This window comes from Xenia sp. Carnegie-2017, unplaced genomic scaffold, assembly GCF_021976095.1.
Source record: "Xenia sp. Carnegie-2017 unplaced genomic scaffold, XeniaSp_v1 HiC_scaffold_23, whole genome shotgun sequence".
Taxonomy (NCBI): Eukaryota; Metazoa; Cnidaria; class Anthozoa; order Malacalcyonacea; family Xeniidae; genus Xenia; species Xenia sp. Carnegie-2017.
The window spans coordinates 4468493-4491669 of record NW_025813486.1 but is presented as its reverse complement, the minus strand read 5'-3'; the positions used below and the strand labels follow the sequence as shown (position 1 = coordinate 4491669).

At 35.6% G+C, this 23177-nt stretch overlaps 2 protein-coding genes across 2 annotated transcripts in view; both read left to right on the top strand.

The window, feature by feature from the left end:
* LOC124448733 (TNF receptor-associated factor 2-like) overlaps positions 1-2921 on the top strand; it is an 18336-nt gene extending 15415 nt beyond the window's left edge. Inside the window, exon 3 of the mRNA XM_046999706.1 lies at positions 2722-2921. Within this exon, the coding sequence (XP_046855662.1) occupies positions 2722-2886 (165 nt within the window). The 3' untranslated portion in view covers positions 2887-2921. The remainder of the gene's footprint in view (positions 1-2721) is intronic.
* LOC124448736 (TNF receptor-associated factor 3-like) overlaps positions 1-23177 on the top strand; it is a 27778-nt gene extending 4601 nt beyond the window's left edge. Inside the window, exons 2-9 of the mRNA XM_046999709.1 lie at positions 15328-15394; positions 16921-17100; positions 18810-18861; positions 19027-19125; positions 19194-19358; positions 19647-19802; positions 20416-21091; positions 22723-23177. Of these exons, the coding sequence (XP_046855665.1) occupies positions 16955-17100; positions 18810-18861; positions 19027-19125; positions 19194-19358; positions 19647-19802; positions 20416-21091; positions 22723-22967 (1539 nt within the window). The 5' untranslated portion in view covers positions 15328-15394; positions 16921-16954 and the 3' untranslated portion in view covers positions 22968-23177. The remainder of the gene's footprint in view (positions 1-15327; positions 15395-16920; positions 17101-18809; positions 18862-19026; positions 19126-19193; positions 19359-19646; positions 19803-20415; positions 21092-22722) is intronic.

The following is a 23177-nucleotide window of genomic DNA, read 5'->3' as shown; positions in this document are numbered from 1 at the left end:
TATACACAGCTACAATGGTACGTTACTGTGGAAAATAGATAACTTCAATCGAAAGAGACAGGACGCCATTAATGGTATAAAAACAGCCTTGTACAGTCCACCATTTTACAGTTCTCAATATGGTTACAAGATGTGTGCTAAGATCTATATGAATGGTGATGGTTTTGGAAAAGGAACTCATTTATCTTTGTTCTTTGTTGTCATGAAAGGTACTGACATTTTGCATATCTCCTACTGTTTTAACTATTAAAAATTGCCGGCTTTTTCATCTGTTACAACTGTGTCATGCGCTCGTTGATATGTATGGTACACATTCAAAATTTAAATAAATGTTACGCTCAAATTTATCATGCAATTTTTAAGAAATAGTCGGCAACTTTCGAATTATTACATTATTGAAGAAAAATTTTGTGCTTTATTTTACGTATAAATATTATGATTTTATTTCTGGAGCGTTCATTTCTTGATTATATTTTGCTCTTAGCATACAACTAGGCTTTTTATTTTCTCTTTCGGAATCCCATAGTTAGTTAAATAAAGATTTTGTTCTGGTGACAAATTTAAAAATCGTTTAAAAAGAGCAAATACAATGATGAATGTTCAAAATTATAACATAATAGTTCTTAAGAACTATTAGATCCAATTAGGATCTTACTTTTTATTGAGTTAATGTTCTGGCTTTAAACAGTTCTTTTAAGAACTATTATGTTATCATTTTGACCATTCACTATGGTATTTGCTTATTTTAAAACGATTTTTGAATCCCTTAGTATCCAGGGTTCTTTGATTGAACCGAAGTAAGTTGTATGACAAAAATGGCTTCTGATTTGTGACCATTTAACTGAATATGACCAGCAAAAAACTTTGTAGCCATTGCGATTTAACTAGTGCCAATCTTTCCACGCACGGCGTAAAGAAAGCTCATGGACGACGATAAGCTAAAATGCGGAATTTGCCCCCAGACACGTGTTCCTGAGGGTAAATTGTGGCTTCGTGCATTGTACAGGCTTGCAAGGTAGCAGTCCAGTTATATATTTAGCTCAATTTTTGTCACATGCACCAGATAAAAATGACGTATGTTTACCGGGAATTCTTATGAAGATGTTTATGTTTCTCTTTCTAAAAATTATTCAAAAATAAGTGGTTTGTCTAGTGACTGATTTTGCATCAATGGAAGTAATGAGATGTTATGGCATTTAAATCTTAAATTTAAAATACACGAGCAAGTTTTTCGATGCAATTTTTCAAAATTATCAAACAAAGGTAATGGCTACACGTGCAAGACAATTTTTTTATCAACGACCATTTTCGCAATGTTTATTAGTAAACATTAATTTCAATCTCGCGTCTCATTTTCCAATATCGGATTTGTGGGCATTGTAGCTATGTATAGCCTGATTCGACCTAGTGCACTAGGGTCAAATGAGGCTGTACACAGCTACAATGGTACGCTACTCTGGAAAATTGATAACTTCAAGAAGAAGAGACAGGACGCCATTAATGGTATCGAAACAGCCTTGTACAGTCCACCATTCTACAGTTCTCAATATGGTTACAAGATGTGTGCTAAGATCTTTATGAATGGTGATGGTTTTGGAAAGGGAACTCATTTATCCTTGTTTTTTGTTGTTTTGAACGGTACAGACATTTGGTACCGCGAAAGATTTTCAACGTTTGTTGATAATTTCAAAAAATTTCGTCAAAAAATTCGCTTGAGCTGGCAAACGACGACTTAAGATGAATGTCTAAGTTATCATTTCTATATGTCGTTTGTTTCAAATTCATTTCATAAGATTCCATTTTCTTAAAATTATCTCGGTCAGTTGGTGTAGCTATTTTTTCTGTGATTATCGTTTGTTTCCATATAATTAGACGTTTGTTTCCACTTTTACCCTTTAGTTTTTCGACTTTCAAAGAAATATGCTCCAGTTTTACAGATTGCACTGGCCTCTTAGCCCAGCTCTTTGTATAATGTAGGGGTGATCGTGGTTTGCAGGCGCACAGGAGAAATTGTTCCTTAAAGTCATTGCCATTTCTTTTATTTTTGTCGTGTGATGGTATATTTATCGTTAGACTTTGCAGATTTATTTGACGTAAAAACATACCTACAGGAATCGTGAAATTCTTGCAAAACAAATTTTTAATGATCTATACATAATAATGCACACAAATGAAAGAACCAATCGTTTACTCGTTCTTATATATCTTGACAATCTGTCCACCAAATGGATATTTTTGATTCCTTTAGGAAAGAAAACATCCATTTTTGCGTAGCATAAATCCTGGGTAATAATAGACAACTAGCTTCTAATGTTACTTAACCAATATAACTTACTTCGAGTGATTTATTATGCAAAAATGACATTGGTCTGCACGTATTCTCATTAGATAATAAATATCTATAAAATAGCGTATTGCTTCTTACGAGATAAGTTTGTGTGACTGTGTTGTCTATTTTCTGCCTAAATCTTATACTTCATGTTATCATGTATACTTCGGTAATTGATAGGAAATCGAGTGCAAACTTTTTTGTCCGTTTAATGTTCAAAATGCCTTCTGAATAAACTTTATATAGGAGAACAATTTGTTTTATTAATTTTTGTTTGTTTATTTTTTTTAATAGTTCTGTAATTATTCTTAGGTGATTACGATGCACTACAAACATGGCCATTTCAAAAGAAAATCACAATGATGTTAATGGATCAAGGAAATGGAGATCACATGATTGATGCTTTTCATTCAGATCCTCAAAGTTCCTCATTTCAGCGACCAAAGTCAGATATGAATATTGCTTCTGGATCGCCACTCTTCATGCCATTGGAAAGTTTGAAAAATCGTCAGTATATTAAAGATGATACTCTTTTTCTTAAGATGATAATTGACTGAACAATTTCTAAAATTATAAGCAAGTTTCGATTATATTTATTTGTTTGAGAATGTTTTGTTCGAGATCAAGGTTAATTGTTTAATGTTAACACTCACTGAAGAATGACATATTTTTTTGTGGAGTCATGTGATGAAATGGATGACGCAAAATCTCTTCGTAAATGTAATGACTTTGAAAGATTTTCATGATGTAACGACTAACTCAGCTATATGGATAGTTAGTGAAATTCTGTACCAATTGCAACGAGTTAAAAAAGAAAAAAATCTGAATGGACGATATATGAAATTCTAGACGAATTGCAGCAAGTTATGATAAAAAGGAACAAGATCTGGATTACAAATTTTTGGAATTCCAAACATCTGTAACGAGCTCAGATGTGACGACAGAAGTTTAGATGGATGGTTGGTGAAATTGCTGGACGAGTATTTTTCTTGAATTTCACTAACCTCCATCTAGTCTTTGCTTATTGCAAGGAGCTCAGGTGTTGAGACCAAATTGTAGTTGAATAATTAATGTAATGGTAATGGTAATTGGTTATAGTTTATTTCATGTACTGTATAGCTATTAAGCTAAGATATGTTGGAGTGTACAGCAATAACAGTAACGAATAAATACAATAATGGTAAAATAGAACTATTATCTAAAATACTAAAAAATACTAAATTGTTATTAACATAATGGCTAAACACTTTGTTTTGCGTACGAGAAATCATCGTTATGAAAAAATATAGTAAAATTATGTGTATGTAATTATCGACATATTTATAAACAAAAAATTAGCGAAAAATAAAAATGCTATGCAATTATATTATTTTAAAATCATGACGCTACAATAGCACGCATGGTGACATTTGCAAAACATCTTTTATTGAGTTTTTTATTCATATTCCACAACAAAAAGTTTACTCCCTCCTCAAGAAGTAAGTTCGTTTTATTTTCTACCAACATGCATTTGTTAAAACCTATGTAATATAAGTTGTAACTATCCTCATTAAAGAAAACTAAGGAGCTTTAGACCACCCCCTCTCTGAAGCTCCTGCTAAATTATCAGTTTTCACCCATGCTTAAGTTTGGCTTTACAAATCATAACTAACGTCAAACTGAATTGTGAAAAATAGCTTGCCTCCTCCAATTTTTTATATTTTAGCAACTCTCTAAGGCGCAAACCGGGAAAAATTGTCTCTTTTGCCCTCTGGATATCCGTCAAAGCATTTTGATATTTCTCAGATGCTCTAAATACAAGAGCTTATATAACATATTACAATGTAGGCGAACTGTGCGACAAACAAAGAAAAAAACAATTAGTGTTACACGTCTAAGTTCATTAATTAGACTTTTGAGTGAACTAATGTTTGAATCGTTTTCTGTCTCACTGCAGAGGCTAACTTAAAAAAGTTACAGCAAGTTAAAATTTCACTCGCTTTTTGTTCGTTCCAGAAACCTTTTCGCCAAGTATGTCCTCCATAACTTCATTGTCCTACCGACGTCGCTATTTTTGTGGCTGGCAGTGGCGTGGCCTGGATTTTCTGTCTTGGGAGGGGGTAGTCAAAAAAGAAGGGGCATAACTGTCATTTAAAAATATAAAGAAGTAAAGCATAACAGTAGTATATAAAGCGTTGCCGCTAGCACACCTCACCTTGAGAAAGCATTGCCGCTAGCACACTTCACACCTTGAGACCTATTATACCCAAATCTAAGCGCCCAAACCTAGTTCGCGTACGTACTTTTTGTAATTATGCAAGCATAATTACAGCGAAGGGCAAACCCTGGACAACGGCAGGAGCCAAATACGGCCGGCCCACCCCCCGCGCTTGCGTGCAGGCCGTCGGGGCTAAGGCGCTGCCCACCGTCGGCCGTCAGTCATTTGAAGAAAGACGATTCCAGCGTATATCCAAACTCACAACGTATATCCAAACGTTGTACAGCTATGAGCCTGGGCAAGAACAAGTGCGAGTGGGTTAAGATCCACACTAGAGAACCGTGTAGAAAGTCATGTATGGGGAAGTATTGTAGAGTGCATCTGCAACAAATCCAGCGTGGCTAGCCGGTGCCGGTCCCATGTCGGTAATTCGCGATTGGTAATTCGCAAAGTTACTCCACTTTTGTCTCTAACTGCTTTTGTCAAGGTAGTTTTCTGATCTTTTGAAATTTTAACACCGTGAACTATGTATCCAGAACGATCTTTCTTACCAGAGCTACTACCGAAACCAAGAAGACTGTTTTTATACTGAGGTCCATTAAATGGTGTGATACCTCTTCTTCTAACTATACAACTACCAGCTACTGCTTTTTGCGTTCTGCCGATGGTAGCACCTGATATAGCTGTTAGGCCTAGAGACGGTAACACTTTTGGTATGAGTTAAGTGACCGTAGGTATCAGTTTTCCAACAAGATTTCCAATAAAGCTACCACCTTCTATACTTCTTGACCCAGGAAGATAAATACCAGCGCCTTTAAACTCCTGAGTGATTACTCGCTCCATGGCGGGTCTGAGAGCTTTAACAAATATTGCGTTATCAATGTCCGACATTTTTGTGCACATGCAAAACAATTTGCGTATATAAACAGTCGAAGCAATTTTTGTTAATTTTAATTTATTGATTGGTGCGAAGTAATCGGATTAATCGTAGCATATCACATCAGACTAATCATCACATCAGACAGACTAAACCATTATGTCCATTCTACCGTTAATCGCATTGAGCCGAAGGAAACGCTCGCTAAGCACGAAGCAGTACCCGTGGTACGCCTGTTCACCACCAGCATTAATAGCACTATTGAAAGGGCCACCTAAGATCCAACGAACATCAATGTTTGCCGGGGCTCTTTCAAAGCTTCAGGGTGATGACTAACGTCAAAGTGGTAAATAGGAAAGAGGTTTGCAAAGTCTCCTAAGTTTACTTGAGAGCCTGTAACCGGGTCGCTGTATTTCATCGCAGCGTCTTGGAACATCATGTAAGCTCTGCTGTAATTTCTCTCAGCATCTGTGTAATTGACTTCAAGCTCTTTTTCAGGTTACTTGTGATTGTTACTAATCCGCACATGAATCTGACGCAAATTAGCATTATCAAACACATGTATAGTTTGCTCTTAATTGTTTGAGCGCTCTGCATCTTGGAACGCTACGAAGATGTGTGTTTGGTAGCTCTTCACTTCCGTTTGCGTCACACGCAATGAGACGTTGGTTTGACCTCTGGTGAATCTCTCTCGGTAAAAACGACCTTGCTCAAAGTATAGCATGCGTGTGTAAACAGCAACCAACTTGCTTTCTGTCATGGTTTGAACTTCGATCGAAGGTCTGATGAAAGGAACCCAGAAAGAAAGATGTTTTATCTGAAATTTTCCAGCATCTACCCCATTTGCTCTATGAAGCGAGTTTTCAGTAGAAGCGCGAGTGAGATTCAGATTGAACTTTATACCTATGAAAGCTGAATAAATGTCTTTGGCGAAGCCTAGGATGTCAGCGAGGGGAAGCATCATGGTAACGTCTTTGGCACCCGCGCAGAGCTGGCGGCGACTGGCGAAACCAATGTTGAAGTTAGGGTTCTCTGTTGCGTTGAGGTTTAAGTTAAAGTTAGCCCGGAAGTTGCCGCCATTCAAAGCGACACCATTACCTACATTAGCAGCAGGAAGCAACTGAGCGTTAGTTCTGCTTACATGCTTATTAGAAACAGCCCCACCGGTAGCTCCAGTGTCGCGGTACCAGAAAGCACTCGTGGCGGTGCTCCTGGACGAATCATCCGAATCAGTTACAAGCTGCATGATCGTGTTGACAGTTGAGGCATACTGACTTATTTCTTCAACGTTCTTGTTGTTAACCTGGATCTGGACCGTCTCAAACAGGCTCTAGCCACCATTTGCCAGCGCGACGTTGTCGGCGGCATCATAATTGGTGCCATCGTTCTTTACCACGCGACCTCGAACTTCAAGAAGGGCTCTTTGAAGCCATATAAGCTAGTCAACATTCTCAGTGTCGATATTTATATTCTTATTATCGAAATTTGGATCGCGGGGAAGAACTCTTTCGTACTGCAGACGCTCAACAGAGCGGTCAACGATGGGCTCGTCAAAGAGTCGAAGTGCTGGGAATATCATGTCCGTAGTCATTGCTATAATAGGGAGTTTTAGCAAAGACTACGAGTACGACTACGAGTACGATTTACGTCATTCTGGCGCGAAAACATTGTTGCGACAACAAAAACACGTAGCCGTCATCAATCTGAGTACGATGTTTTGTAAAAAATTCGTAGTCGCGACTACGATGTCTTTTTAAGCAAAGAAAGTAGATATATTTTTTCATTCTGTAAGAAATTAGCTTACAGTCCTATTTTCGAGCATCCAGGGTTTAATTTAGAACCTTTTTTTTAGCGCAGATGTACATTAAAAAGGAAAATATGACCTGCAAAACTTTCATGTATTTCGTACGCAAAGTGAAAGGTAAACAAGCAATAAAATAGTACAAATATATCGTACATAAAACTTAAAATAGTGAAGATTTTTCAGTCTAAAGAGTCCTATATTCTTGCAAAACCAGTATTATCGATTCTTTGATATCATTATTGACAAATAGAGCCGTAGCTTCTTCGCAAACGTCGGTGTTTTACACAATAAAAAGGCTCGTTCTGTTGTTTACAGCTAAAACTTAATTTTGACGAAGCGATAACGACAACAACCTTCCTCGTGCCATTCTCTTACACGGTCAAATTTCGTACTCGTAGTCGGAGTCGTACTCTTGCTAAAACTCCCTAATAGTTTGTACTTCGTACAGTATATATATATTATAAAAAATTTGCGTCTGCCGATCATCAGACCGATGTAGTTTAATTATTATTTCTGATATTTAGTCTGATGTGATATTTAGGCATACATCATGCCGTTACCTGACACGAGGTTGCTTAGAATACCTAAGTCTCGAGAAGTCAGCTGTTGCTTAGCAAGACTTTCAGCGCGCGATACTAGCCTTTTCTAGCTTCAGAAGTCCCGTGCGAGCACTTTTTGCGCGCGTTTTTGCAGTACTAATACCAGCTTCAGCCCCAGCACAAGCCACTGCAGATGCACGTGATTTAGCTTGACTTGCCACTCCTTTAACGTCTCCGCGGGCGAGATCGGCAACAAGACTGCTTACGTTTTCAGGCGAGAACTGCTCTTTTGCAGTCGATATAACAGCCTCTTTGGCTGCTGTAGCCGTGTCACAAATTGCTTTTTTACCAGCCGCCACGGCCACATTCTTGATTTTTGGAGCAAACTAACCTACGCGAGATCTTAAGGCTGCAGCTGAGGACTTCTCCGCACTGAATAGCCCACCCTTTGCCTTACCAGCAAGGCCCACGAGGTTTCCAATCAATGACCCCCCGAAAATTTTTCGACGAACTATACCACGTCTAATCATAGGAACTATCATTTTGCCTAGTATATTATATATGGAAAATAAGCCATTATGGCAACAGCTTCTGAATCGGAATCCGCTTATGAGCGTGTATAATCACATTTTTGGACGAATGTTTAAAGTGTAAGTTACTTGCTCACCATTTAAATCAATCTTATTTCCTGATTGATCAGTGATTTCCATTCTCACTTTATTAATAAGGCTAATTTTAATGAGTGGTAAGTAGGTCGGTGGACTAGGACTTATTTCCAACGAACGTCCTGGTCCTCGGTTTGGAGTAAACGATTTAATAACATCACTAGGATTCCCGTTTACTATACTTGAATTAACAAGCGAGCAGTGAATATGGATCTTCTGTACATCTGTAATGTTAATTCGATTCTGACTTAAAGTCTTTCCTCTAGTAATATCACCTCCACCCATAGCAAACCCAAGAATAGGGCCTATGCTGTTATTTGTGTCAAAGGAAACTACAAGGTCACCTTTAATAGTAATCGCAGATTTTGATGTAGGAATATTTACTGAAAGCACAAAGGGTGGATCACGTCTTGCGATCTTATCTTCATGTGCGAACATTACCCTCAATGATTCCATAGCATCTTCAATAGCTTGATTGATGTCGGGAATGTTGTAAGCGCCTGGAGGTATTGCAATCGTTTGCAGTTGAATTACATTTTGTCTGAGCTCTCCTGTGCTAGAATCACTACCATAGTTTCCTCTTCTAATCTCAAACACTAGTTGATGGTTTTTCGTAGTGACATTTTCCCACGAATTCCACAAACTAGCTTCAGTAAGAGCCACTTGATATTTTTTGTTAGCCTCTAAAGGTATAGGTGGCCTAAAGCCAATTTGAAAGTCACCAGATAGAGTGAGAGCCGGATATATCCGGATATATCCTTGATACTGGCCTAAGAACGTCTACTGGCTCAAGTGGAGGTGCGCTTGCAGTTGCCATTTTTATCGCAGTACTATATAGATGCAGAAAAAATTGGTCTGTTATTATATGATGATTAGTTTGATGATTAGTTTGATGATTAGTCTGATGTGATATGATATGATATGATATGGCACTCATAAATTCGACCCACCGAATGCTAAAAAATCGAAGCGTCAATACACACCGTTCTTGAAGCTCTTGCTGTCCCTGGCGGGTTGATCTCAGGTGTTGGGCGTGTTGTTTGTAAAAAGCTTGAAAAAAAGGCAAAAAAGCGCGACCGCATAGCTCAAGCTCCTACGACGATTCTGATGACTGTTGGTGATATTACGTCACGTGCTCTCAGTGACAGCCAAATCTCGCATGAAGAGTTTGAACAGGTTCTAGATCAAATCTGGCGTTTTAACAAGCGTAAAAGTGTTATTCAAGAGGAATTCGACGCTTCGATGCGTAAGAAACAGGCTGCCAATGTAGCTTCTCTACTCAAAGAGATGAAAAAGACAAATAAGAACTTAGAGCGTGAAAAAGAAGAAGCTGTTGCCGCCACTGCTGAAAACGCACGCCGTGAAGCTGAAGCTCAAGCTTTCAAAAAAATCGTGGGTCTGGCTGGACCTCAAGGACGTCGAGGGCCTCAATGGCCTAAAGGAGATACTGGAGCCATAGGGCCTCAGGGGCCTTTGGGACGTCAAGGACCTAAAGGACAACCAGGAGCTGATGGGCTTAAAGGAGACAAAGGAGATCAACCTGTTTTGAACTCGCCTAATGGATTTTACCCCCCCAGGTATGAGCGGAGAAAATGTAACTTTAGTAACGTTTCCTACTAGAAAAACACTCGAAAATAAAAAATAGCATTATCAAACATTTGGTTTGAACGGTTTCAAAACGAGTGGTTCAACACTAGATATATTGTGTTTGAACAAAGTTGGGGGCCTTATGTTAGTTTCGTACATGATAACACTAACAAATTGATGTCATATGTTAATACAATGCCCATTAACTGGACACGACGATATGAGGTTCACTATTTAGAATATTCTTAATTCTAAAACAATAAATTTTCACTTTATATTTATAGTGTTTATCCCTTCAGTTGTGTCTTGTCACACAAACATTAAAATGTCTAACGCAGCTGAAACTTCGGTTCATGAATTTGAATCAACAAACGATCTCTTTCGCCGAGCAGTAGAAGTATACTAACGACAAAATAGAGAGAAAATTTTGAAAAATTCCAACTAGAATATAATTCTAATGCTAAAAAATATTCATATCTTCTTGGAACTATTCAGACGTAAATAAACCTACGCGTGAGGTTCTCGAAGCTTTGCTACGTCCGGCAAAAAACCACCACGCCCGTCGTGTAAAACATCATAGAAGACGTGAAAAACATAAAAAGCGACTAGAAATTCCAGTAGATGTGCACACTCAAGTTGGTACTTCAGTTACTGGAAAAAGAGGTTCAGATTGGACCAATGTCGCGATGTGTGAAAAAGGTGAAGATTCTTCTACAATCACCATCGAAACCACTGGATTCTACCGAATATCATTAAGTGGAAAATGTTTTACAAGTGCAGGGGCGCTACGAGTACTTCAAACTCCTAGCAAATTACTTGTCTTAAATAAAACAAAAACACATCGTATTGGTGATATTAACTCTGTATGTAGCTATAGCGATTTTATACATGTAGACATACCTACTGATGCAACATTAGTTGTTCAACAGATGGGAACTGCTAGAGTAATTATCACACTCACTATAGAAAGTATAATACCCGAATCTTCAACGGTTGTTTGATGAAGATTTGCTACACGAAGCGCTAAATGATTCCGAAGGCTTTCCTTCATTATCTAGAGCTGAATAAGAACACTTCACGTTTGGCAAAGGGGGTGAACCGGCAGCCGGAGGCGTCGGAATTTTAGTTTTTTGGAGAAATTGCACTAAGAAACTGAAATGCGTTATAGCGTATTAACGCTGGGTCGCTAATATTTCCATACGCTGTTTCCCAACCTACAGAATTTGTCATAGCAGTCGGTCTAATTTCTATTACGTCATTAGGCCTAATAGGTCTGCGCTTACATGGTGCCGAAGGAGGTTCAGGTGGAGCTGTATTAGTACGCTTTCTTGATGTAGATGCTAGTGGTTGAAAAGCTTCAAGGAACGAGTTTAGAGCTCTTCCACCTATAACACCCTGTTTATATAGTAACAGAATCTCTCTAACAGTGTCCATTTCGATTCTATATACTATATAAATATTATTCTTCTAATTGTATCGTACCTGTCTGTATTAGCAGCCTGGTTTGTAATTTAAGATGTTCTTCTCTTTGTCTTATTATTATATTATTCAATTTTTTTTCTCTTTCTCTTCTTTCTTTTTGCTCTTGTCTTTTCGTACGTACTCTTTCGGATTCACTATTCATTTTACCACGTACCCTACTATACGCTACTTCTAAATAATAGACCCGACAGCCAGCCGCGCGGGCGCGGGGGGTGGGCCGGCCGTCTTTGGCTCCTGCCGTTGTCCTGGGTTTGACATTCACTGTAATTATGCAAGCATAAAAAAACCATGACCAGCCGACAATTTGAAGAAGTATAATAAGAAACAAATTCCGACTATAAGTATTTTATAGTTATTGAATATGCTAGCATACGTACGCGAACTAGGGCTGGGGCACTTAGATTTACGTATAATAGGTCTCTAGGTGTGAGGTAGGCCAGAAACGACGCTCTGTATACTACTAAAATATCAAAGTCAATTTATGCGAGTATGTGATGCGATTTATGTCAGTATGGCGTATGGTAAGCAGATTGATGCTTCTAAAATTGTTGCCGAAGGACTTTTAGCTATGATGTCTTTAATATTACATGAGCCAACTTCCGGCTTCAATTATCGTACTATATTTTATACATGGATGGATGCGTTATCCAGTGTAATACATATCAGTGCTTGTGCCTGCTGCTCGACATCGTGCCTTGCTGTTGAGGTATTTATTGTTTATATACTTATACTCAAGTTGCTTTGGTAAGCATTTTTTGAACTTACAACATTTAATTAAAGGTTTAGACACTACTTATAAAGTGAATATCGTACATGATTTAAAGTAAGTAAAATATCATCGAATAAGAAACTCTTTGTCCGATTGTGCTGACGTGTAATTGTAGTAAAGATCTTGAAAAATATGTCATTTTTGTTGACCACTTCATTTTTCACTATATCTGCAGTAGTGAAATAATATTTCAAGTTATTTAATAACTATTCTATAAGTACACATCAGCCTTATACAGCTATGTATTTTTTCTGGTATAAAAGATATATTTCAGTATTTGCTTTCAGTGTTGTGTATGGAGGTAGTGGCTAGCTTTCATAATTGGAGTGGGGCATCTCCTGTTATTCATGGTATGAACCATGATCAATTTCGATGGAAATAATTGATTACTTCCGATTGTTTCATCTTATTAACAGCATTTATATAGTAAAGACATATTATAATTAATATAAAATTTGGCCATGTATAATTATTGCCGATTCCAACATAACCTGCTGGGTATGCCGTTATAAATGTTATGGTTGATGGACAAACATAATGAATACTTACATATATGAATATTGCCGTATTATTGTTTTGTCTTAGTGCTGGTTGATTTGTTTTGCTTCAGTTTTCATTTTTCAAATTAAGCTGAATTAAGCTATTTGTTCAAAAACCAAGTATACTATATTGCTTCTTGTCAGTATTAAAGTGGCTTTGAAACATCAATATAAATCTATTTCCTGTATAAAATATTTTACAAAAAACAAATGCTATTAGTAATATTGTAGTCCTAGAATGTTCTCTAAGCAATATATGGTATTCTGACCAACAGTAAATCTTCCACTGTTTCTTGGGAATGGTTTTTTGCTTGTATTGCTTATTTCTAGGACTATAGTGTTCCTGCTATAGTATAACATACCTCTGAATTATTCTTAGAAAACAGCTTGACAAAAAAGAGACAATTCTCCTACAAAAAAACAACTAGGCAGCATAATTTTAGAAACCACCATCATATGTGGGCTACACATGTATAAGCATTGTTGATAAGTACCATGACCAAAAATGGGGGGGGGGTGGAGTGGAATGCAAATTTGAATTACTAATATGAGAAATATCCTTTATTTGTTGTCAGGTTTATAGGATATGATGTATGCAAAGGAAATGTGTGAGAGTGTGAGTGTTTAATTATAGTGTATTGTTGTTGTGCACGAATGTCAAAAACATTAAGGTCCTAGAGACATGTTAGGCATTAAATGCAGAATGGAATAAAAGAAAAAAGGATAAAATGCGCACAAGGAGATGAGAAAATGGGAAGTTTAGGGAAAAAAGCACACAAATACTTTAAATAACTACTTTCACGCATTGTGTGGTGAAATTTTTCAGTTTTGCATTGATTCGTCTTCGTATTTACGCAGACGAACTCGCAAATAAGTTCGTCTTATATGTTAGGGATATCCACCCGACACGTATTAGAAATTCAAAACACTGTTTGTCGAGATCGGCGAAATTATTGATTATAGCTACAGTACCGACCTCGAGTAACATGACATGACTTGCGAGTCACTCGCGAGTCAATTGCGAGTCACTCTCGAGTGTGAGAAGTTTGCGAGTGAATAAGTGACTCCGCTGTTTGCGAGTGAATAAAATAACTCGCTGTTTGCGAGTGAATCGAAATAACTCGCAAAAATTTCCGACGACGACTATTCATTTGAAGCAATATCTCGGTACCTAATGACGTTAAAATCTTTTGAATTTTTTTACAAAAGCATTTTAATAACTTCACATTTCTCATGGCACAAACGTTATTCGTAAAGCGGTAGACACCATAGAGAAATTTGTGAGAAAATCAAAGTAACTCTCAAAGATTTTCTTCTAACAGTCTTAGATTGTTGACATATATTATCTTAGATAGAATACATTCAAAAACGAATATTGTTTGAGGTCAAATATTTAAGGAATGTAGCTATGAGATGAGTGTGCGCATAATCTTTTAAATTTGGTTCTGAAAAAACTTCATTGACTTCACGTTTTCGATGTGTTACACAGACGATATTGATAAAGGCCATAGACATTTAATAGCAATCAATGAAATAAAACCACGTGTATAGTTAATGGCTAGATGATAGCTTTTGCGATTCTACTTACCAGTAGAAATGTTTAAAAATGAGATTAGATTCTGAAACAATTTCATTGACTTCACAGCACTTTACACATTTGATTACTAGCAAGCAACGATAAGCTTCAAAATTTAATACATATAGCTAATTTATGACTTAACTTTTCTTCTTAAAAACTCGTCTATTCTAACAATACATTGTTTCCAAACACTTTCATGTTCTTTTGCATTAACATCAAGATAATATATGTCAACAATCTCAGACTGTTAGAAGAAAATCTTTGAGAGTTACTTTGATTTTCTCACTAATTTCTCTATGGTGTCTACCGCTTTACGAATAACGTTCGTGCCATGAGAAATGTGAAGTTATTAAAATGCTTTTGTAAAAAATTCAAAAGATTTTAACGTCATTAGGTACCGAGATATTGCTTCAAATGAATAGTCGTTGTCGGAAATTTTTGCGAGTTATTTCGATTCACTCGCAAACAGCGAGTTATTTTATTCACTCGCAAACAGCGAGTCACTTATTCACTCGCAAACTTCTCACACTCGAGAGTGACTCGCAATTGACTCGCGAGTCATGTCATGTTACTCGAGGTCGGTACTGTAGTTTAACTATAAGTGTATTAAATCACACAAATACGCTGGCAGTGACGTTATTCGAAAACTGGTCTACGATTTCGTTGGCTGAAACGAAGACAAATCAATGTAAATTTCACCCAACTTTGTGTGACTATAGTAGATTTTTTAATGTGTTTTTTTCGCATTTTTACGCATATTCCCATTTGGCTATTCCATTTCAGGTGTTTTATCCATCGTTTTCCTTCCTCAGCTTCGCTTCGGCAGCTAACATTGACCTTTGTCTGAATAATTCTTGATATCATGCTCAACCATTGAGCCGGAGGATATCAACCTCATTCAATAATTTTCAATAATTTTCAATTTCAAATTGAAAAACATACAATGCTTTCTATTTTTAGACTTCAATATATATATTGTTGTGAAACTCTAAAGATTATCTGTCAACAGATAAAGATTTTCTCGAAGGTAAATGTTGAGTTCGATTCTTATGTTCGCAACATAGACTTCCAGTTACATATAGGTTACGCTATGGGTTACTTTTTCAAAGTGTTTAGCAGACTGAGATTTGCGTAAAGAGATTAAAGGAAGTTAATGGAAGTTAAAGGAAGAGATATTGCTCACTACACTCATGATAAAGTTATTTTACTCATAGTTGTGCTTTAACTTCTTAAACTGCTCTTTTTTGCTGTAATTCGATTTCAAGTAAAAAGTCCAGCGTTAGGAACAATAAATTACAAAAACTCATTGATTGGTCAAATTTATTATAGTTGAAAATTCGTTGCCAATGGCATTGTTATAAAATATTTTGAATAAAGAATTAACGGCTAATACATATATTTTACTTAACCTTGAATTCGCTACTCGTGCTATCAAAGTGATTTGTGTTTCTCTAAGAAATCATTTACTCCTAAGAAAAAAGGTTTTGAACATGAGTAAAAGCATTACTAATGTCAGTCATTCGCACGAAAAGTCTGTTGATTTAATATTGTTGTTAATGTATAAAACGACGTACTCTAAAACAACGTCTCATGAAGACTGTTAACTACAAAATGCATATTCTAAATAATCGACTCTACTACATTTTCCATGTTCATACGAAGTTATAAGATGAATTGTTCTTTATAGATTGTTTAATTTGACGAATTTAATGCTCGATAAAAGTTAAGCGTTATCTGAAAGAAATAAGAAGAATCTACACGCACAGGAATTCTAAAATTTAGATACAATACGAGTCTCCATTTGAAATACGAATCTCCATCGAATTGAAATTTCTGAAACAGTTTTGACGAATAACTGATATTATGATATTATATGACTAAACTGTTGAACATATTGCAAGCGTAGCAGTCTTTGGTAGCTAAAAGATATGCCTTAATTATGTCCTAATGATGTGTTGTGCTCGTTTTTTCTCAGAGTAAACAGATTTCATATAGGTGCAGCACAAACATTGGGAAATATGTTTTTACGGTGTATTTCATAGGTCTTTATTTCACTAAATTTTCTGTGTGCGAGAAAGATGCTCTAAGCTTTTGTAGGTTTTCTATTATGAAATCGTTGTAATAACATACCGCTAAAGCCAATCTTTTTCGAAATGTAGGCCATTCTTCGATCAATCTATAACAAATGCCTAGCATCTCTTCTCTACATAAGTAAAATTATTGCATTTGCTATTCGCGTACGTCCTTAATGTTTGTGTTTTCCATACGTAACAGCTGACATAGATTGCTCTGTTACCCAGTTTGGGGTTTTCATTGTAGCTATTATAAATCCGATATGGCCGAACAAGAGAATAAAACATTATAGATTTTATTGCGAAATGAGCTTTAAAAGAGAAATAAACAGACAGTTTTTTGAGCATGTATTTGAGTGAAATTGCTGAAAAGTTTATGTAAATCACTAAAATGATTACTTACCACTGTTTCAGTGCTTTTTGTCAAATTGTCCTGTATTTTTTAGATCATATTTCGACAGTTTTTTTTATCAAATTTTAGATTCTATTTGTGAAAAGAATTACCCTCATTCAAGATGCCTGGGATCAAAATCCGTGATGTAGACAGGAAAAAAATCCCAGCGAAGTATATTTGTACTTCCTGCCAACTCCTCCTCGTCAATCCAACACAGACAATGTGTGGACATTTGTTTTGTCAATCTTGTATCGACATAATACTTGGGTAAGATAATTTTCTATCAAAACTGTGAACTGGAAGTTCTGACTTATTAAAATCATGGATATCATTGGCAATGTTCCTTCTTATCCAATGTTGTATCACGTGTTTCAACCTTATCCTATCTTATCCTATCTTGTGGTGTCTTTTATCTCATTATTGTACAACTATCTACTATGGTATCGATGAGGTCAGCAGCCTTGATTTCTGTTATACCTTACTTTAACATGATAGGTACAACATCAAACTACTGTATATGTTTTAAAATACTAGATTTAGTGCGACGATTGAGTTCTGAAATACTATTCTTTAAAGGAAATGGTTTGAACCCGGGAGTAACGTTACATGTTTGTAAGTGTAGATCGTCCAGGTTGGTATAGTCCTGAGAAGGACTGTTTTTGTTGTTGTTGACTGACGTTTTGACAACCTTAGCGGTAGTCATCTTCAGAGTCAAATGAGGAGTAAACGTCAGGTTAGCCGTATTTGTTATCTGGTTCTTACGTCATTGTATTGTGTGTACAGAAATGTATTGTGAAATGATTTCACAATGACAATACAATTGACACTTTACATGACGTAAGATAAATACTTTACATTAACTGTATACATCATTCGTTTTGACAAATTGTATACTATTCTTTGTTTTACAAACTGATGCATATCTATACTATGTATTGAGCATAATTGACGTTTTTTCTTTTCAAATAACACATCAACTTAAAAACGTTCTCACGAATCAGAGCTCGTGAAGATTTACTGGAGAAACTAGTCATCCATGTTGTGTTTGTTGTCAGTCAGTTACTTCAATTGCAAGCTGCTTTATCGACTTAACTTTGTTGAAATTCAACTCAAACTCGTAAGAGAAATTGTTATAAAGCATAGAAATATATAAATGAACTCTGTAATTACAAACATTATGGCCCGTATTCAAAAAGCTTGCTCATACTCACTCTCACTGAGTGCGATGTAAAAACACTATTCCCATTCATCAATGACGAAATTCTTTCTCCTTCGATGGCAAGGATTTTGCTAAAATTTTTCCAATCAATAAATTTGTGACGTAAAATACCGTGTTCAAACAATTATAAGCTAATTTTTAAGCTCCATACAGTAATTGTGAGTTAGCTTTTACAATACGGGCGTATGTTTACGTTCATCATAATTCCTAGGATTAAGCAGTTTACAGAAGATTGTGTTTTGCGTGTCTCACCATGATCTTTTCTTAACATTCAACATTTTTGCTACTACAGAATGTATCAATAAATTTAGAAACTTTAAAAACGTGTGAAAAATATCATTTTATCCAAATTTCTTCAAAATGTGTCAATGTATTTTGGCATCTGGTTTATGTACCAGTGAAATCAATCAAAGAAATTTAGGCATTTAAAATCTAATTTCATTCAAAGAGGTGAATCTAAAATTTTAGTACAATGCGCAACAGACTTCAAACTTTCACCTGTTCAAATCAAATTAGATTTTAAACATTTCATTTTCTTTGCGCAAGTGGTTAAAATTGAGGCCTTTACAAACTGCTCTCCCTCTTTTTGAGATTAATTTTTCTGATTGTTTTTACTTTAATATAAACCAAACGATGCCAAAATACATAAACGCGGGAACATTTTTGAGAAATTTTGATGAAATGATAGTTTTCTCGATATTTAAGTTTTATAATTTTTTGATGCACCTTGTAGTTTTAACATTCTTTTAATCTGTAGAAGTTCTGACCCAAAATGTCCCGAAGATCAAGAAAAATTGACCAGAAATGATGTAGGTGAAAATATTCTAGAGTTTTTAAAGAAAACTTCCATACAGCTCTATCAAATGTTGATTGAGAAACTCCTGTAAAATATTCTTCCATTCTCAAAATATTCTTTATCTACCAATGTGAAATTATTACACCAATCTTTGTACTTTTATGAAACTTATATACAGGTTTTCCCTGATGCTTTTACGAAACGTGAGTTGAAAAGTATTCGTTTACATTGTCCTTCTGAACAGTGTGAATGGTTTGGCTCCTACGAAGAATTGGAAGTGAGTTGAATTGAGAAATTTATTAAAAAAGTTTGGCATTTTTACTTATTAAGTTTCTTTTTTGTCAGGGTCATTATCAAGTTTGTGAGCATGCGCTCATCAGCTGTATACACAAGCAATGTAACATTCAGTTACCTCGCTCTCTCCTTGATGAACATTTGAAGAATAAATGTGAATATCGCAATGTGAAATGTAAATATTGTGGTAAAGATGTCCCGCATGCTTCACTTAAGGTGCGTGGAATATTCTCACACGGATGAAAGGAAAATAAGAATTGAGTTAATAGCCAAAAGTGCTAAGCGATGTTCATTGCATAACATTTATACCAATTAGTAAAATCGTTAGATTTTTTTCTACAAAAAAATCAATACAACTAAAGAGCGCTTTTCTCCTGTTTCAATATTTGTAAAATTGTGTGTCTTTAAATGTTTTTGCCTATTGTTACCAACCTTTGTAACTTTGAAGAAAAATTATAGTGAATTTTACTTTCTAAATTTTTGTTTGCTTTATTTAACATGCAGGATCACCAAGAAAATGTGTGTGAAAATTATCCTGTGGTTTGTAAATATTGTAAGAAAAAGATACCAAGAAATGATATTGAACAACATCAAAGTACAACTTGTGACGAGGTGCCGACTAAATGTGAATTTCAAGCTATTGGATGCAACTATGATAAAGTAAGAAGATATGAAGTGATTTATTATCTCATGTCAGCAATGAAATATTCAACACTGAAACTGTTTCTAAACAAAATTTTCATCAAAGACCCTTGACATGATTCTGTAGTTGTACTATTGAATTACCAGTTAGCCTCCCTATGATTGGTCGACCTCTCTATTTCTACTTAATTTATTCATACTTTGTAAATACTGTCATTGATATTCCCATTTTGTATTATTATGTTATCATTCAGAAGATGTCGCGCGTTGCGACGAAACGTTAATAAAACTCTTTTCTTAAATTATTATTTGCATCAATAGCAGTTAATATTATTGCTATAAGCTAGCTCTTATGTTCATTATAAGATTACGTTTCCTGCCTGGAAAATCTATCGCCACTGTCATAATGGGAATATTCCATTTCCCAGCTAGTAAAGCCTGTTTTCAATGAACAGACCAAACGTGCTTTTAACGTTTTAACGAATCAAACCTGTTTGACAGTTTTTATCGTGGAATAACACTTTATATTGCGTAATTAGATTATATTTATATTAAAACAACAAATAGTTGTAGCAAATTTGTAATTTTGTTTGAGGAATATGTTAGTATCATCTTTGTCTTTCTTTCGCAGACTTTAAAACGAAAGGAGATCCGTCAACATATGAATGACAATCTAATTGATCACGTGAGCGCCTTGTTACGATATGTTATGGCATTTGTTACACAGTTAAGTAACTATGTACCACGTCCAGAGTTTACTACTGCTGTTCAAAACATGGGTGACCAAGTTACTGCTGTTCGTGCTAATCTTTCAGAAAAATTTGTTATGTTAGTGGGTAAACTTACAGGTCTTGAAAGGAGGATTGAGAGCATCGAAAGTCGTGGTGGTAACGACAGTAACCCTCAGTTGCCCTCAGAAGTTTCCTCGATGCGTGATAGAATCTCGACTCTCGAACGGCAATTACGAGATAATTCCTCAACTATACTACGATTTCGTGAGCGCTTAGATCAAAATGACGAATCACTGGCGAGAAACACGGTGAAGATTACGGACCTTGAATCGCAACGTGGTTCGCGTACACTTGGGTCTAATCAGGCCATACACAGCTACAATGGTACGTTACTTTGGAAAATAGATAACTTCAATCGAAAGAGACAGGACGCCATTAATGGTATCAAAACAGCCTTGTACAGTCCACCATTCTATAGTTCTCAATATGGTTACAAGATGTGTGGTAAGATCTATATGAATGGTGATGGTTTTGGAAAGGGAACTCATTTATCTTTGTTTTTTGTTGTCATGAAAGGTACAGGCAATTTTTATTTATTTTTGCATTTGTTCTTCTGCATTTACTATTTACCCCCTTAAAATTTACGGGCATTTGTGTGAGTGGGTTAAATTTCCACCTTTTTATTTCTTAAAACTGTGTCATGCGCATTTTTATTTAGAAATTTTACATTCATCGTTAAAATAGATGTTGCGTTTGATATTAGAAGAAAAGTTTAAGAAATAGTCGGCAATTTATTTTTTCGCGTATTTTAAAATACTTATTTATTATTTTTTTATTTTTTAATTGTAATCAGTTTTGGTTCCTTATTTTGCTTATGAGTATTACGATTTTGATTTCTTGAAGCTTTTATACCTGGAAGATATTGTGTGCTTAACATGCAACTAGGTTTTTTATTTATTTGGGTGGAATCCCTAAGTATTCCCGGGATTTAGTTTTGTGAACTTTATACGTGGTTCTTTGAATCAACGGAAGTAAATTGTGCAACAGATTTGTGACATGAAAATGAAAATGAATATGTTCCTGAAAATAAAAATGAAAATGTTCCTGTTTCTCTTTCTAAAAACAATTCAAAAATGTGTGAATATCTTGCGATTTTATGATTTTTTGCATCGGAGGAAGTAGTAAGTAGTAAGATGCGATGATTTTCCTTAAATCTAAATCAAGGTTACTGAAGATGAATGTCTTCAGTTGTTTGCTTCGAGCTCTTTTCATAAAATTCCAGTTTCTTAAAATGATATTGGTCAATTGATGTATTTTATGTGTGTTCATCATTTGTCTCAATTGTAATTGGACGTCAAGCACTTTCACTCTTAAGTATTTCGAGTTCCATAGGAATACACTCGATTTTTTTCAGAATGCATGACCTTTTAGCTAAGCTCTTTGTTGATTGAAGGGGTGATATTGATTTGCCTGCGTATAATGCTTCTTCTTTAATTACGTTTTTTGGCTGTTTTATCTTGAAGAACAGTTCGGGAATTTTAGTGCTTGTAGAGGACTGGAAAAATTGTTTATTACGGGAAATTGTTTAATTTGGGTTATAGCCAAGAGCGAAGGAAGATCGATAATTACGGGGTTAACATTTAGACATGCATGTTTTTTGACGCATTAAAAACAAGGGATTTCAAAAGAACTTTACCCAGCGTATCATGCATATATAAATTTGAGCTCCAATTCCCAATTATCGATGTTCATCGCTATTTCTTGTATGTTCTGTCGTAAGATAGCTTTGACGGTGAAAGAAAACAAATAAGAATACCTACAAATTTTTTTACTAAACATATATAGCGAATGATCTATAGATGCTGATGCGCACCAATAACTTAGCCAATCGTTGTAGTAAATCTTGACTGACAATCTGTCTACCACATATTTTTTTTCATTCCTTTATCCATGTAAAACCTACATGTGGGTAGTATAACTCCTGGGCATAATTAGACGACTATCTTCATGAGGATACTTATTCCATAAGATTACATGTTGTTCTTTTACTACCTAAATTGTAATTCATGTCACTTGGAGAAATACACTGAACTTTCTGTTTGTGTTCGAAAATGCCATCCGACTAAATTTTATTTACAAGGACAGTTTTTTTGTGAATTTTTTTGTTTGTTTATTATTTGTTTTAATGGTTCTGTTATTTTTCCTAGGTGACTACGATGCTCTACAAACATGGCCATTTCAAAAAAAGATCACGATGATGTTAATGGATCAAGGAAATGGAGATCACATGATTGACGCTTTTCATTCAGATCCTCAAAGTTCCTCGTTTCAACGACCAAAGTCAGACATGAATATTGCTTCAGGATCACCTCTGTTCATGCCATTTGAAAGTTTAAGAAATCGTCAGTATGTAAAAGATGATACCCTCTTTATTAAGATGATTGTGGACTGAACAGTTTTGTTTATATTTATTTGATAAATTTTTCTTCAAATTGGATTACCCAAAGTTTCTTCGGAATTGCGAAAAGCTCTCACACGACTAGCAAATTCGCTATATGGATGATAAGTGAAATTCTAGACCAATTCCAACGCAAGCTCAGATAAAAGGATCAAAATCTGGGTGGATGATTAGTAAAATTTTAAACCAATTGCAACGCGAGCT